The sequence below is a fragment of the Harpegnathos saltator genome, unplaced genomic scaffold (genome assembly GCF_003227715.2).
Source record: "Harpegnathos saltator strain DR-91 unplaced genomic scaffold, Hsal_v8.6 scaffold26, whole genome shotgun sequence".
In the NCBI taxonomy this organism is placed as follows: domain Eukaryota; kingdom Metazoa; phylum Arthropoda; class Insecta; order Hymenoptera; family Formicidae; genus Harpegnathos; species Harpegnathos saltator.
In genome coordinates, this window is record NW_020230050.1 from 367,308 (window position 1) to 381,340 (window position 14,033).

The window sequence follows — 14,033 nt, forward strand, 5'->3', positions numbered from 1 at the left end:
ATATATATATATATATACACACATGTGTGTGAGTGTATGTATGTGTGTATATGTGTGTGGGGGGGGGAGTGGATGTGTATATGTGTGTGCGCGCGCGCGTATATTTATCTCAAAATGAAAATGTCTTATTTAACATTGGGATTAATCAGCTAAACTTCGCAATCACGTAACAATTATCAGAAAAAAAGTATTGCTAGCAGCACACTATGGTGTTCGCATCATTTGGGTTTCGTCAGCGGGTGTACGCGTACTGACACACCACTCTGTACTATTCGCATATTTGACATCACTCGAGGGTTCGATATCACCTGCGGCTTCAAAATCACTTGTGGCTTCGACACTGCCTGCGACTTCAGTATCAGCGGCGGCTTCGACACTGCTTGCGGCTTCGATACTATCAGCTGTTTCGGTACTATCAGCTGTTTCTGTACCACCAGCTGTTTCGGTAGTATCAGCTGTTTCGATACTATCTGCGGCTTTGTCATCGGCGATGTCGTATTTGTCGATATCACTTGCACCTTCGATGTCGTCTTTGTCGATGTCATTGGTGTCGGCGTTTTCGGTGACACCTGCGGCTCTGACGTCTTCGTGACGATCTTCTGGGGGACAATTTTTACCACAGTCTCGTTCCGCTTGGTCTCGTCCGTCGTAGTGCTGACTTTCGAGTTTTGAAGACTCGGCGATTGGTCCTGCCGAACGGTGGCAATTTGCGTAGACGGCACGTGAATAATCCCAGATGGTTGAGCGCTGCACGCGGGCGCGATAATCTCGCCGGTCCGCACGTCTAACTTCAGGTAATTGTTCGTGATATTTTGCACATTGATGATATTGCTGCCTGGTGGCAACATCAGTGTCTGATGTGTCTTCACCAGAGGCACCACCTTGCCGAGCTGTATCGCGCACTTGCCGAGCACCGGCGGAGCTGCCGATGGTGCCGACTCGGCGGTGACGTTCGACTCGTCCGTTAGGTCGATCACGTCTTTATTTTGGCTCGTTATCTTTGGTACGTTCTCTTCTTTACCCATTTTGTTCCGTTCATCGTCCCAGGTCGTGGGAGGTTTGGCGAATGAGCGCACCCGCAATAGAGGCTTCTTAGTTTCGTCCTTGTCATCGGACGTATCAGTGATCGAAACATCGTCCAACGTTGCTCCCGACGCCAGTTCTGTTACTTTCGTGATCATCTCTTGTACGTTTCTCGCTACCTCGGCGATGTCTTGCGCTTCCACCTCTGTGGTGTCCTCCATTAGCACCTCCGTTGTCTCGCTCTCGGTTATCACCTCTGCCATAGAATTCGTTATCACTTTACGCATATCCTCTATTATCACTTCGACGTGCTCTACAACATACACGTAAAATAGAAGATATAGGATCCTAATTTTGGTGGGAGAGAGAGAGAGAGAGAGAGAGATAGAGATAGAGAGAGAGAGTTCTACTTTTGATCTTGTCATTTTTGTGAAAATTTAAGCTTTCACAAACCTTCAATCCTATCAGCGTCAGCACAATTTGTCGGAGCGGTGGTGGTCGGTGATGAGCTCACTTGCACTTTCGCGCTCGTTTCAGTAATGTTCCTCGAGGTCACAACTGCATTGCTGATGGATGGTCTGTGCACCTTCTCTTCGTTAGCGACAGTAGGAGTAGAGGAGATGGAAACGGTAGAAGTAGAAGAAGTGGAGACAGTGGAAGTAGAGGAGGTGGAGACAGTAGAGGTCTTGGTAGTCTTATTCTCGTCCTTAGATGTCGCTGCGTCATCCTCTCTCGTAACAGACTTTACTTCCAGTTTCTTATCGCTTTTCTCTTGCGGTACACTTCTTTCAACATTCATCGCCTCGGCTTTGTTCGTATCGCATTTCACGTGCATTACCGTGTTCGCATTTGCCGTATTACCTTTGTCACTCTCTGTGGGTAATATCTTGTCCTCAATAATTTCACTTATATCTTCTTCATTGCTACTGTCTTCGCTACTTAGAGTATATAGTGACGTAGTATCATTGTCGTCGTCCTTGTTCTTGCCTTCGTCTTCATCCTTCTCGTCGTTGTCAACATCGCTCTCGTCTTCCGTACTTGTTCCGCTATCAATGACTTGATTCTTCAAGTCTTCTTGTTTCTTCCTATACTTCTCAAATACAGCGGCCAGTCTTTTGTCGCCTTCACTACGATTCACAGCTAGTTTACTCGCTAATTCTTTATCTTTTAATGCTGGATCCTCTTCTGCGTTTTCAAGATATAATGAAAAAGTGTCCCAATAATCATTTCGTCTTGCACGTTGTAAGTATTCTCCTAGTTCAGTAAAAGCCTTTTTTGCTGTAATACATACAAATGTAAAATTTTCATATATGTATAAATTTTACAGACAACATATATTTTTTTATTATAACATAATATTATTACATAATATATAACATAATATTGGTACTTATTATTGAAAATAAAAAAAAATTTTACTGAGTTTCGAACAGAAGATACAAACATCTTACCCATGTGTTTCAGTTTCCTCTTGTCTAAACCTAAGTTTCTTTTGATGTTACATCTATTAACACATTCTAATATATCTCTATAATCAGGGAATATTAAATTATTTGTGAAAGCTCCCCGTTTCTTCAATCGATTTTGTTTCGAAATTTTAGAGTTAATAAAATTTGATATTGCTTGGTCCACAGCAACAATTTGAGTTGTACTTATGTGTTTAGGGCGTAAATATGAGCGTCCAGCATCAGCATTATCGTCTGTTAATTCACAAAGCTTGCTATATAATTCTACCATTCTTTGTTTGTATCTCTCCATTTTTATGTAATTACTATCAGCATCCTCATTGAAATCAACTTCTGCTGTTTCAAATTTCTTTATTCTAAGATCACATTTTTTCATGGCCATTAATATTGTTTTAATCTTTCTCTTTTTATCAATTTCTACACTGTTATCATCCTCATCTAATTTTATTACCTTATTGATTGATTCTTTGTTTGCTGCATAAGAAGTAGAAGGTATTGCATCATAGACTACATTATTAGTCTGCTTTTTCTTCAATTGATCCTTAATCATATTCTTTATCTCATTCATAACTTCCTGTATATGCACATATAATTTTCTCTTGTTCTGTATAATAGCTTCCCGCTTTTCATTTAAAAATAAAGCAAAACTTTCTGAACCAGCGTGAGATGAATCCAATCCTTCGTAACGCCTCTTCAACTTATCAACAATCTTTTTCATGTCATTGTCACGACTTTTATTCAAACATAGACTTATAAATTGAGGAAAGATGTCGTGTGCGATATATGATATCTTTTTACGCTCTTTCACAACCAATTTTGGGATTTTAGCTGTTAATTCTGCTGATGTTACCGTCTGCTTGTTTTTTGACACCAAAATACAATCAGACGTAACAAGTTCCTCTTTGTTTAGTTCCGATGTATTTTGATTTGTATTTAATTTCCTTCTCTTCTCCACAATATTGGATGATGATCTGCTTATTTGCGATACTTTCCTCTTTAGATTATTCTCCTCCACCTTCTCGTCGTGACTGGATGTAATTTCTACCTTTGTATGTAAAGCATTATTACTAGTCTCTGTGAAATTATCAGGAGACGAGTTCTTTTTGTTTTCCTGTAGCAAAAACTACATCTAAATTAGTTATCCTTGTGAATACAGCAAGGAGTATTCGTACGATTTTGGGCAACGTTCGGGCGTTGGAATCAAACCATAGTTCGACTTCCTTTCTGGATTGAGCACAGCAAGTTTTCCGTCCGCACGAAACTCGATCGGGGAAAAACTAATACGCAAGAGTTCACTCACCTTTTGCGAGTCCGACTCGTCATCAGAAGAGATACAGATGATCTCCATTTCCATCGCCTGTATATAAATACGTATATATTACGGGTCACTTTCACGCGCGTAACCTAAATATCGCTCGTGCCTTCTGTCAAAACGAAACATATTGATGGTTATGCACAGTTCTTCCTAATCACGACTCCACCGTATTTTCATTCGCGGTTCGCGCGACGATATCGCGATTCGGCGCGTTGCTATATATTTTTCCTCAGAGGAAACATATTTTACGATTTTACTCTGACACAGTGCAGCTCGTCGCCACAAACGTACAATACATGCGGGTACACACCTTCTTCCTTGAAGATAGTAACTTTAAGGAAATCCAAATTCCATCATACTATTTTTACAAAAGGAAGAAGGGCACTGAATGTTTCTCACCATTCGTCCCGTTGGCAAATATAACGATATCTACGTGGACGGTTCGTGGTTGGGAAAATACTTGAAGTATTTACGAATTCGCTACTTGGCAGCAGGTTAAAATGGGTCCAGCACGATACTTCACGATAAACCAATAGAACGTAGTAGCTTCTTACGTCAACTAAAAAGTTTTGCAGCGTTATGATAAACCTTATACTCCATATACGCAGACCGAAATGGTCCTAATAGATGAAGAGAATTATTGGTCGATCGTTAGGGAAATTTGATTCTACAAACTGGTATTTTGCCTGCAGGAAGCTACAGCGAAGCCTTCATTGCTTACAAAATGCCATAAAGAAGAAATACTGACCAATAAGAATGCTCCATATTTCCAGCTAATAGGATGCAATTGTCGTCATGTGAGGTGAGAATAACCTCATGACCAATCAGATCAACTTATTTTCAAAAATGAACGATATGTAAGAACAATTGATTGGCTACCTCGTCGTTTCAAAATGGTCCATGACGAAGATTTCATTCGTCGTTTGGCTGCATTGATTGGCTACTGGATAAGGAATTCCCCCACGCCTGCCAGATAGGGTCCCGAAATGATATTCATACTCCCATCTTATATTCAAAACATCTAAAGAGTTCATTTTCAGATACTGTACGAACCGATTTTATTGGTTAAGGAGTATCTATAGATGAACGTGAAACGATCTTGGTTTCCAGCAAGAAACAAGCCGTTCCATTAGTTGGCTACAATCTTCAGATCATCTTTAAATGATATCTAACGAATGAAACAGCCTCGTGCCTTTTGACAGAAAAAACAATTCTATGCTGCAATCACACAGTCAAAAGCTCTTCCCGTTTTTTAATTAAAACACAGGAAAATCATCTCATAATTATGATATTTGCAATTAAGAGAATTGTTAGCGGACAAGATGTGAAGTAAGGATGGATGATGTTGAATGAAAAATGGTTTCCAAAAAAATAAATTAAAAAATGTATAAATTTTTTATTGATAAAATTTTTAAATCGTCGATAATAACTGCTATAATATATACAATGTAATAATATGCATATAATAATATATACAGTTAGTAGAAAATGTACAGAAAGCATAAAGCTTCCTTCTTAAAATGCATATTATTATATTCTTAACTGAAGTAGATCTTCAATATAAAAACGACGAAAGATGGCGCTAAAAATTGATTAACCTCGCCATTTTTTATTTAATTGAATATATAATATTTTAATAACAGATAAAACCTGGTCTACAATATGTGTTGTAAGCTGTAAACCATAAGAACTGATCAATTATAGCTGATTTTTTAATAATCGACTGTGATTCGCCAATTCTTACGGCTTACAACTTACGACACGTATTGTAGACCAGACCTAATAGCGATGTGTGATAATAGAAATGTGTTATGAATTTCATATATTCTACCCTAACAGCACAGATGTCTAGAGTCCAGAGTCTTAAGGACGTCCTGGGGACGTTTCTTTATCCTCAGGACGTCCATAGGACGTCCTTAGGAGATCATATGCTGTCTGGGTATCTATGTAGAGACCTCAATCAAATTTTAGATACAAAAAAAGTAAAATAGAGCAAAGAAATCAATAAAATTTAAAATACATTTCGCATCACTGTTATTTCTGCCGAAAAGTCAGCCAATTGAATTTTGTCCATTTTTTATAGTAAAACAAAACGCGTCTAATTAGCCGTTGAGTAGAACTACTTGGACAGTGAAGCTCTGCGGCAATTACTGCTTGATAGCTGCTGACGCAATTACTAAGTCGTATCATGACCTCAATTTTTCCATGTCTACCGTTTATCCACGCGTATGTTAATATAACCACAAACTTCTATAGAATACACTAGACCGCTAACTGATCTTATCGGACGTCCACATATACCATGTATTATTAATCCATACATACCCAACGGTGGTCTCATAGCATACATAGTCTGTCCCAGATACGATGAGACTGATTCCATCAAAGTTCTTAGCGCAGCGACATCTATGAGTGAATGACAGTAGGTGAATGTTCTACCCTTCATCTACTTAACCTCAAAATTTGAGTGAATTCGGTTGATATTTCACTGTGGTTTGACATTTTATGTAAAGTCACTTTGTGTACACTCAGAGGCAGGTATGGTGTCCCTCGGCGATGTCGTATACGCCTGTAAAACAATCGAAAGCGATGACAGGCATATACGCATACGTATATGGGCGTACTGTACAGCGCGAGAGAAGCGAAGAAGGAGAAGTGGTGGGAGACATTCCGATGTTGCATCCTTATCGCACGTCGCACGATCGAGAGAGAAAGCATTACCAGACGTGGTACGGTTAATGGTGTCCCCAATAGCTGTCTCATTCACTCTACGCTTGAATGCAGGCAATATGAGTGAGACAGCTATAGAAACACCGCGCTGTCTCTATAAGTGTCTCGCTCGCTCTAATAGCCATGTATCGCGCTTTCCTCCTTTCTTCTTAGCAGAAATGCCGATTAAGGAGGCAATCCTGTCTGTAGACCAGAAAAATAAGCTATTTTCGCGAATTTTTTTTTTCGGAAACTAAGCAGACGATTGATTTCAAACTTGATAAAAATAATAATATATATTTTATTGATGAGAATGAATTTTTATAGCGTTATATGAATAATAATATAGCAAATATACAAAAAATAACATGACGTGTTTAGGCGCGCGCCGTTTCACGGTTCCTATAAAATCTCGAAATACGGTAGACTAGGACAAAAACGCAAGTAAAATAATTAATCTACGAAATTGCCGCTAACTCGTTTGAATTAAGGAAATAAAAAACGAACTACTGTTTTAATATTTTAAGGCATTTAAAAATTATATTTGAAAAATCGTCATAATATCGATGATTTTACGTTAAGAATATTTTATTTGCAAGAAAACGATATTTCATGAAATTTACGAAAAAACTTATTTTATGCCGTAAGATATGTCAAATTGTGCAATTCTTTTTAGACGCAACATATCTTTACTTTTGAAAAGACTACGAGAAGGAGGGAGAATAAATGCAACATCTTCCTTAAAATGCTACTTAAATTATAGGCTCCGCTCTTGAAAATATAAAAAAAAATTAGGAGACATTTAATAATAATAAAAATTACAATAATAATAACGAGACGCTATATAGCATCTCCTGAAATCAGAGAAAAAACTTTTTTTATATAAAAAAAGTCGATCGGTCGACTTCAGCATCTAATTACATATTCGAAACATGTCTATCTATCGTATGAACTAGCGAAATAAAAAAATATTAATTTTTTATATGCACCGCGCTATCTCTATAGGTGTCTCATTCGCTGTAATAGCCAATGGCATTTATGCTCGCAATTTGACATATCTTACGGCATAAAAAATGTATCGCGTTTTTCTGTTTTATAACGCCATAAAAATTCATTCTCATCAATAAAATATATATTATTATTTTTATCAAGTTTGAAATCAATCGTCTGCTTAGTTTCCGAAAAAAAAAATTCGCGAAAATAGCTTATTTTTCTGGTCTACAGACAGGATTGCCTCCTTAATCGGCATTTCTGCTAAGAAGAAAGGAGGAAAGCGCGATACATGGCTATTAGAGCGAGCGAGACACTTATAGAGACAGCGCGGTGTTTCTATAGCTGTCTCACTCATATTGCCTGCATTCAAGCGTAGAGTGAATGAGACAGCTATTGGGGACACCATTAACCGTACCACGTCTGGTAATGCTTTCTCTCTCGATCGTGCGACGTGCGATAAGGATGCAACATCGGAATGTCTCCCACCACTTCTCCTTCTTCGCTTCTCTCGCGCTGTACAGTACGCCCATATGCGTATGCGTATATGCCTGTCATCGCTTTCGATTGTTTTACAGGCGTATACGACATCGCCGAGGGACACCATACCTGCCTCTGAGTGTACGTCGGTCGAAAAACCAACATGGAACAAAGAGCGAATATTAAATTCTGTTTTAAATTGGGTAAAAGTGGTGCAGAAACGTACGAAACGCTAAAAAATGTGTACGGGGATGAATGCATGTCCCGTGCACAGGTTTTCCGTTGGTTTGGCCGATTCCGTGACGGTTGTGAGGATGACCGAGCACCGCCGCCAAAAACCACTCGCAATGAAGAAAACATCGAGAAAGTCAAAGAAATTCTTCGAAGCGACCGCTGTGTGTCTGCGAGACTCATCGAAGAGGAAACTGGGATACCGAAAAGCACAGTCTATCGAATTTTGACCGAAGATTTTGGCAAACGGAAGGTCTGTGCGCGCTTCGTGCCACACACTGACAGACGACCAAAAAGATTGGAGAGTTCAGCATTGCAAAGACATGTTAAAAATGTCCCGAAGGAATCCGGCAAGCATGTCAGCCATTGTAACTGGTAATGAAACGTGGTGTTTTCAATACGAGCCAAAAACAAAACGTCAGAGTGCGGCATGGAAGTCACCAGAAGAGCCAAAAGAGAAAAAATTACGCTTTCAGAAGAGCAAAATCAAGACAATGCTGACCGTTTTCTTCGATTCAAAGGGGATTGTTCACAGTGAATTCGTCCCAGAAGGTCAGACGGTGAACGCAGAATATTATCTGGGAGTTCTACAACGATTGTGGGTCAGAATTCGACGAGTTCGACCAGAATATCGAGAGCCAGGCAGTTGGTTTTTGTTGCACGATAATGCACCATCGCACAAAGCCATCATGGTACGTGAATTCTTTCTTGACCAAAAAAGGCATCATTGTTATCGATCATCCACCGTATTCACCTGATTTGGCTCCGTGCGACTTCTGGCTATTTCCCAAACTGAAATTGGCGATGAAAAGAAATCGTTTCGATACCATCCCGGTTATCCAAAAGATTTCGACCGCCATACTAAAGGCCATTCCAGCCGATGAGTATAAAAAATGTTTCGAAAAATTTGTTGAACGTTTCCAGCGCTGTATTGACTCAGAAGGAGACTATTTTGAATAAACAAGAATAAAAAATCAAAATAATAAACGCTTTGTATTTTTTTAGACCAGTCTCATTGGATCTGGGACAGACTGTGTATAATATATAGACCGCGCATTCGCAACGTTTCCTTTGTCTGCACATGTTCAATATTAGAAAGAGGTAGCATGCTTTCGTAAAGCAGTCTGTCTCTTTCTAACGATGCGTAATGGGGTATTTGGCCCCTCTGCCTATTTAGAGTGGAGTGTTATGTCTCCGGTTCTCCTTTTGTTCGTGAAACAAAGCGTACGTAAACAAGACGATTGACATTAAAGATTATAAAACGTATTTACTCATAATAGTATAATCATAACGCAAAAAGTATAATCGTAACACAATGAGTCTATATTGTTGTGTATGCCGCAGTAATGCATGTAAAAGTGACAAACAGATTATTTTTCACCGGTATGTAATTATACCCATCGTCATATGTCCATATTCATCATTTTTCCATACAAAATCATCATTTTTCCATATGCGTGTATTTATATCAGATGTATTTTCTTCTCTTTGCCTTTCACAATTCTCCTTTCTCTATATTCTCCTATTTCTGTTTCCCCTGTCACGGAAGACTGCTTTACCCCCACCACGCATCATCAGAAAGCGATAGATTGCCCAACGAAAGCATGTTGTCTCTTTCGAATATAGAACGCCCCCTCCGCTGAACGCGCAGTCTATTTATTATACGTCTATGGGTGGTCCCCTCAGGAATGTAGCTATCAATAATGTCACCTAGGGAAAGAGCAGGAGAAGAAAGAAGAAGACACAAAGAGAAAGAAAGAAATACTTTGATATGATATATTAATTAAATATTATTACAGATTTGTAAAAATAAGTTCATTTTGTGAATAATAATATAGTAATAAAAATATTATAAGGCAACAACAAAATGCGTAATAAAAATATAGTAAAAATATATTTTTAAATTTCTTATATTTATTAAATAATATAATCTTTATATAATCTTTATATATTAATAATATACACATTTATTATAATATAATTATTCTCTCGCGAATAAAATTTGTTTTAACGAGCGTAATTGTGTAAGTTGATTTATACACTAACCTATAAAAACTGATTTCTTTATTTTTACCTAAAATATTGGAGCATTCTGCAATTGCGCACTTTACGGGCATTTTTTTATATGACCGCAATTTTATTATAAGGTATATTATAATAAACATATAATGAACATCAATAATGGGGCTCGATTCTTGACGGCGTGCGAATGAGATGCGCATACGAAAAACTATATAAGCCAGCGGCACACGATGCTTGTTTTCGTGCTGGATTGCTTGCTGGATGAAAATATTGCGTTGTGATTGGTACATTTCCGAAGATGGATGGAACTGTTCTGTCTCCCCCCATCACGGTCCGAGCGGTAGGCACCCCGCAGGGGTTTTAGTCGGTAGAAGTCCGACATAACCCCCGCCCTCCCCAAGGGGCGAGGGTATCCATGAGGATTTCCCTTGCGTGACAAAAAAAAAAGTTGCTGTACAGTGCTGTACAGTAACTACCGCCCCTATTCCCCTTCCATCGGGACTGTACGAGAGGGAATGAACAGTAAAAACTTTTGACTATAGAAATATGGAGAAATATGGACTGTCAGTACTCCATTTCTCTCATTTATCGCTGTATTGAAAAATGTATCCAACATCTTCAATAGTTTTCGAGATTTAAACTCAGCCCCATTGACCAAAGACCGGGAAATTTAAACGTATATTAAGATGTATCTATCATAATAAAAAAAGACATTTTATAGTCTATATATCATAAATGCTATATATATATATCATAAAAATATAAATAATGATTTTAGTTAATTTAGTCGATTTTATTAGATTATGAAGTGATTAATTACATAATAATTATAATATTGTTGTATCCGACCCACAAGGTTTGTGGCAGCGTCCGTTAGGCATCTGATGCTGATTTTGACATCTGAGCGAGGATTGTCCTGACGACGGAAAATCGATAAGAAGTAAACAACAAGAACAGCTGACAGAGAGTCTCCGGCAAGCTGTCATCGTAGACAGACGAGAGAATTCAGAATTATTAATTAGAGAATTATTCTTGTTTGAAGTTTGAGAAAGTTGCGCTGTATATAGTAAAGCTTGATATTCTTACGCGAGTGTTCTTCATTTACCTGAGTGTAAGTGCGAGTGTGAAAGAGAGCGCAACAATATGTAAAGAGAAGTTTGAAGTGAATAAATACAATGTAATACAAAATATCCAACAATAAAGACGAATATATATTAAAATATGTATTGAATTTGGAACATAAATACTGTCTTTTAATAAACGTAATTTAACAAACGCGAACATAATTAAGACTAACAAAAAATAATACAATTTAATATATACAAGCATAATTAAGGCGAAATAAATATAAATGTTAAAAATAATATTTAAACATTATGTCCATAACAAAACTTACTGACCTTTAAAAAGAATAGTTTTTGTTAAAGCATACCTGATAAAAGTATGGTGTATTTTTAATATGGGAGTTTTGCCGTAATGAAACAATTTTATTTTAAAAAATAAAAACAGAATTGATTTTATTAATATAAATTTATGGTTTTCCATAACACTTAACACTTCCATAAATTCATGTGTATGCATATCAAAGTTTATGAATAATATAGATATATTAATATTTCTTAAAGTATTGGAAATCATCTTATGAAAAGCATTGAAACTAGTCAACTGATTATCAAATCATACAATGTTCAATTTTGTTCGCAAAAAATTAAGTAACATTATAATCATATTTATAATATTTCACCCTAACACAAAATATAAAAATTAGATTTAAATATTAAATTTTTAACTTACCTATAATAGTAAGGCACAGAATGTTTCTTTGTTTCCTATTTGCTGTGATATTTGGATGATATGCAGTCTTACAAAACAATAAATAACCATATTCACACTTTTTGTTATATTAATTATCACGTTAATATCGCGTTAGACCAAGCTTGATAAGTGACAAAATTTTAGTTCTGGGATTCCTCACTTAAGCCAACGGCACACGGTGCTTGTTTTCGTGCTGGATTGCTTGCTGGATGAAAATACTGCGTTCTGATTGGTACATTTCCGAAGATGGATGGAAATGCACTAATCAGAACGCAGTATTTTCATCCAGCAAGCATTTTTTTTGTCATGCAGGGGAAATCCTCATGGATACCCTCGCCCCTTGGGGAGGGCGGGGGTTATGTCGGACTTCTACCGACTAAAACCCCTGCGGGGTGCCTACTGCTCGGACCGTGGTGGGGGGAGTCAGGGGAACTACGACTGCATTCCCTCCCCGAGACCCCGGCCCCAGGACTCTCATGGAGCTCCACGCCTAAGTGGAGCCAGACTGGGAGTCAAGGGCGCGGTGCCCCGGCCGATTGTCCGGCCGGGTTGGCCTTTCGGTGCTAATTAGGAGAGAGAGGACACCCGCCCTCTCTCCTCGCCCCCGCTTTCCCTCTTCCCTACTGGTGGGTAGGGGGGCAGGGGTGCGAGCCCCGGCTCCAACCAGTCCTCGCTCCCCTTCTCCCTGCCATCACCGACGCCCGGGGTGGGCGAGAGGGCTTACCCACTCTCCCACTCACCCCCATCGGTACGTCGAAGGCGTGCCCAAAGCGGCCGAAGAGGCGGCCTCCGACTAACCGGTGGCCTCTCCTCCTCAGCCGGCGCCACCTCGGGCCCGCTTCCCACCCCTGGGGAGCGCCGCCCCCTCCGTCGCTCTGTGCGACGGACTCCAGGGCCTCAATTCTGTACACGCTTACCGACAACTATCGATATCGTTAGCGGAGTTGCGCAGGTTTTCTACGATATACAAAAGCTGCGCAATACAGTTAACGACATCGATAGTTGTCGGTAAGCGTGTACAGAATTGAGGCCCTGGGGCGGCGCTCCCGCTCATCCAGCAAGCATTCCAGCACGAAAACAAGCACCGTGTGCCGCTGGCTTTAGTCGATGAAGGCACGACACATCTTGGCTACCAGTCTGAAGTTAGCTACTGGCAGTCATACTAGAAACGCAACGTTCTGATTGGTACATTTCTGTCTTTCTTATGTTACTGGATCTTGCTAAATGCAGCACGAAACAAGCATCGTCGACTTCAGACATACAGTTAGACCCCTTGCACAATGCCAGGCAACAAGCAATAAGAATAAAAATAGACCAATCACAATCGACTATTACAAGAATAATCTATTATGATTGGTCTATTTTTATTCTTATTGCCTGTTGCCTGGCATTGTGCAAGAGGTTTTATATTCACAGCTTCTATAGAATACACTAGACCGCTAACTATAGACATAGGCATGTTCCTTTTTTACTGGCAGTGCTGTCGAAATGACGTCATAACAGTACACTGCCAGAGTCGTTCCAAAATTGATTTAGTACTGCCAGTAAAATTGTGACGTCGTATTTCGGAACAACTTTCAGTGTACTGTAAACTGCAATAAACCTTCCGCGCCAAACCGTTCGTTGTGTATATATATATATATATATATATATATATATATATATATATAAAAGAACAAAGATGAATATAATTAAAGATGAATAAAAATGCGAAAATGTTAACATGTTTTACAATTATAGAAACATTATGCGAAAGCAGTGATATTTCTGACGAAGATGAATTGTTACAGTTAATATATCCTTCTGCGCGATGTATTCGACTATGCATAAAAAATTACTTTGATACTGTTCAAGAATATTCTAATACAGAATTTAAAATTCATTTTAAGTAACGTGAATTCTAATACAATATATTGTTACTTTCACATTAGACTGCTATAAAATTATAATTCGAAAAGAAAAGATTCTCTTGAAAACAGTTA

At 38.6% G+C, this 14,033-nt stretch overlaps 1 protein-coding gene across 3 annotated transcripts; it reads right to left on the reverse strand.

Annotated features, from left to right (window-relative positions):
• Positions 1-31: 31 nt before the first annotated feature.
• On the reverse strand, positions 32-4,397 carry Daxx (Daxx-like protein). Of its 3 annotated transcripts, none has more exons than XM_011143321.3 (5): positions 4,204-4,397; positions 3,790-3,913; positions 2,475-3,600; positions 1,477-2,301; positions 32-1,336 (listed from the first exon to the last, which is right to left on the reverse strand). In XM_011143321.3, exons 2-5 carry the CDS (start codon positions 3,841-3,843, stop codon positions 219-221), a joined length of 3,123 nt encoding a protein of 1,040 aa, XP_011141623.1. In that variant the 5' UTR covers positions 3,844-3,913; positions 4,204-4,397; the 3' UTR covers positions 32-218. The 3 variants fall into 3 exon arrangements, with proteins under 3 accessions (XP_011141623.1, XP_011141622.1, XP_011141620.1); XM_011143320.3 differs by having other exon boundaries at positions 2,475-3,612; XM_011143318.3 differs by having other exon boundaries at positions 2,475-3,612; positions 4,115-4,397.
• Positions 4,398-14,033: the final 9,636 nt, after the last annotated feature.

Bases quoted from the DNA above. Each gene is read 5' to 3' on its own strand.
- Daxx (XM_011143320.3), bottom strand. From the start codon at position 3,843: ATGGAAATGGAGATCATCTGTATCTCTTCTGATGACGAGTCGGACTCG. The intron at 3,613-3,789 runs GTGAGTGAACTC...ATTTAGATGTAG, and splicing joins ACGAGTCGGACTCGCAAAAG to TTTTTGCTACAGGAAAACAA. The intron at 1,337-1,476 runs GTTTGTGAAAGC...TGTATGTTGTAG, and splicing joins TGACGCTGATAGGATTGAAG to AGCACGTCGAAGTGATAATA.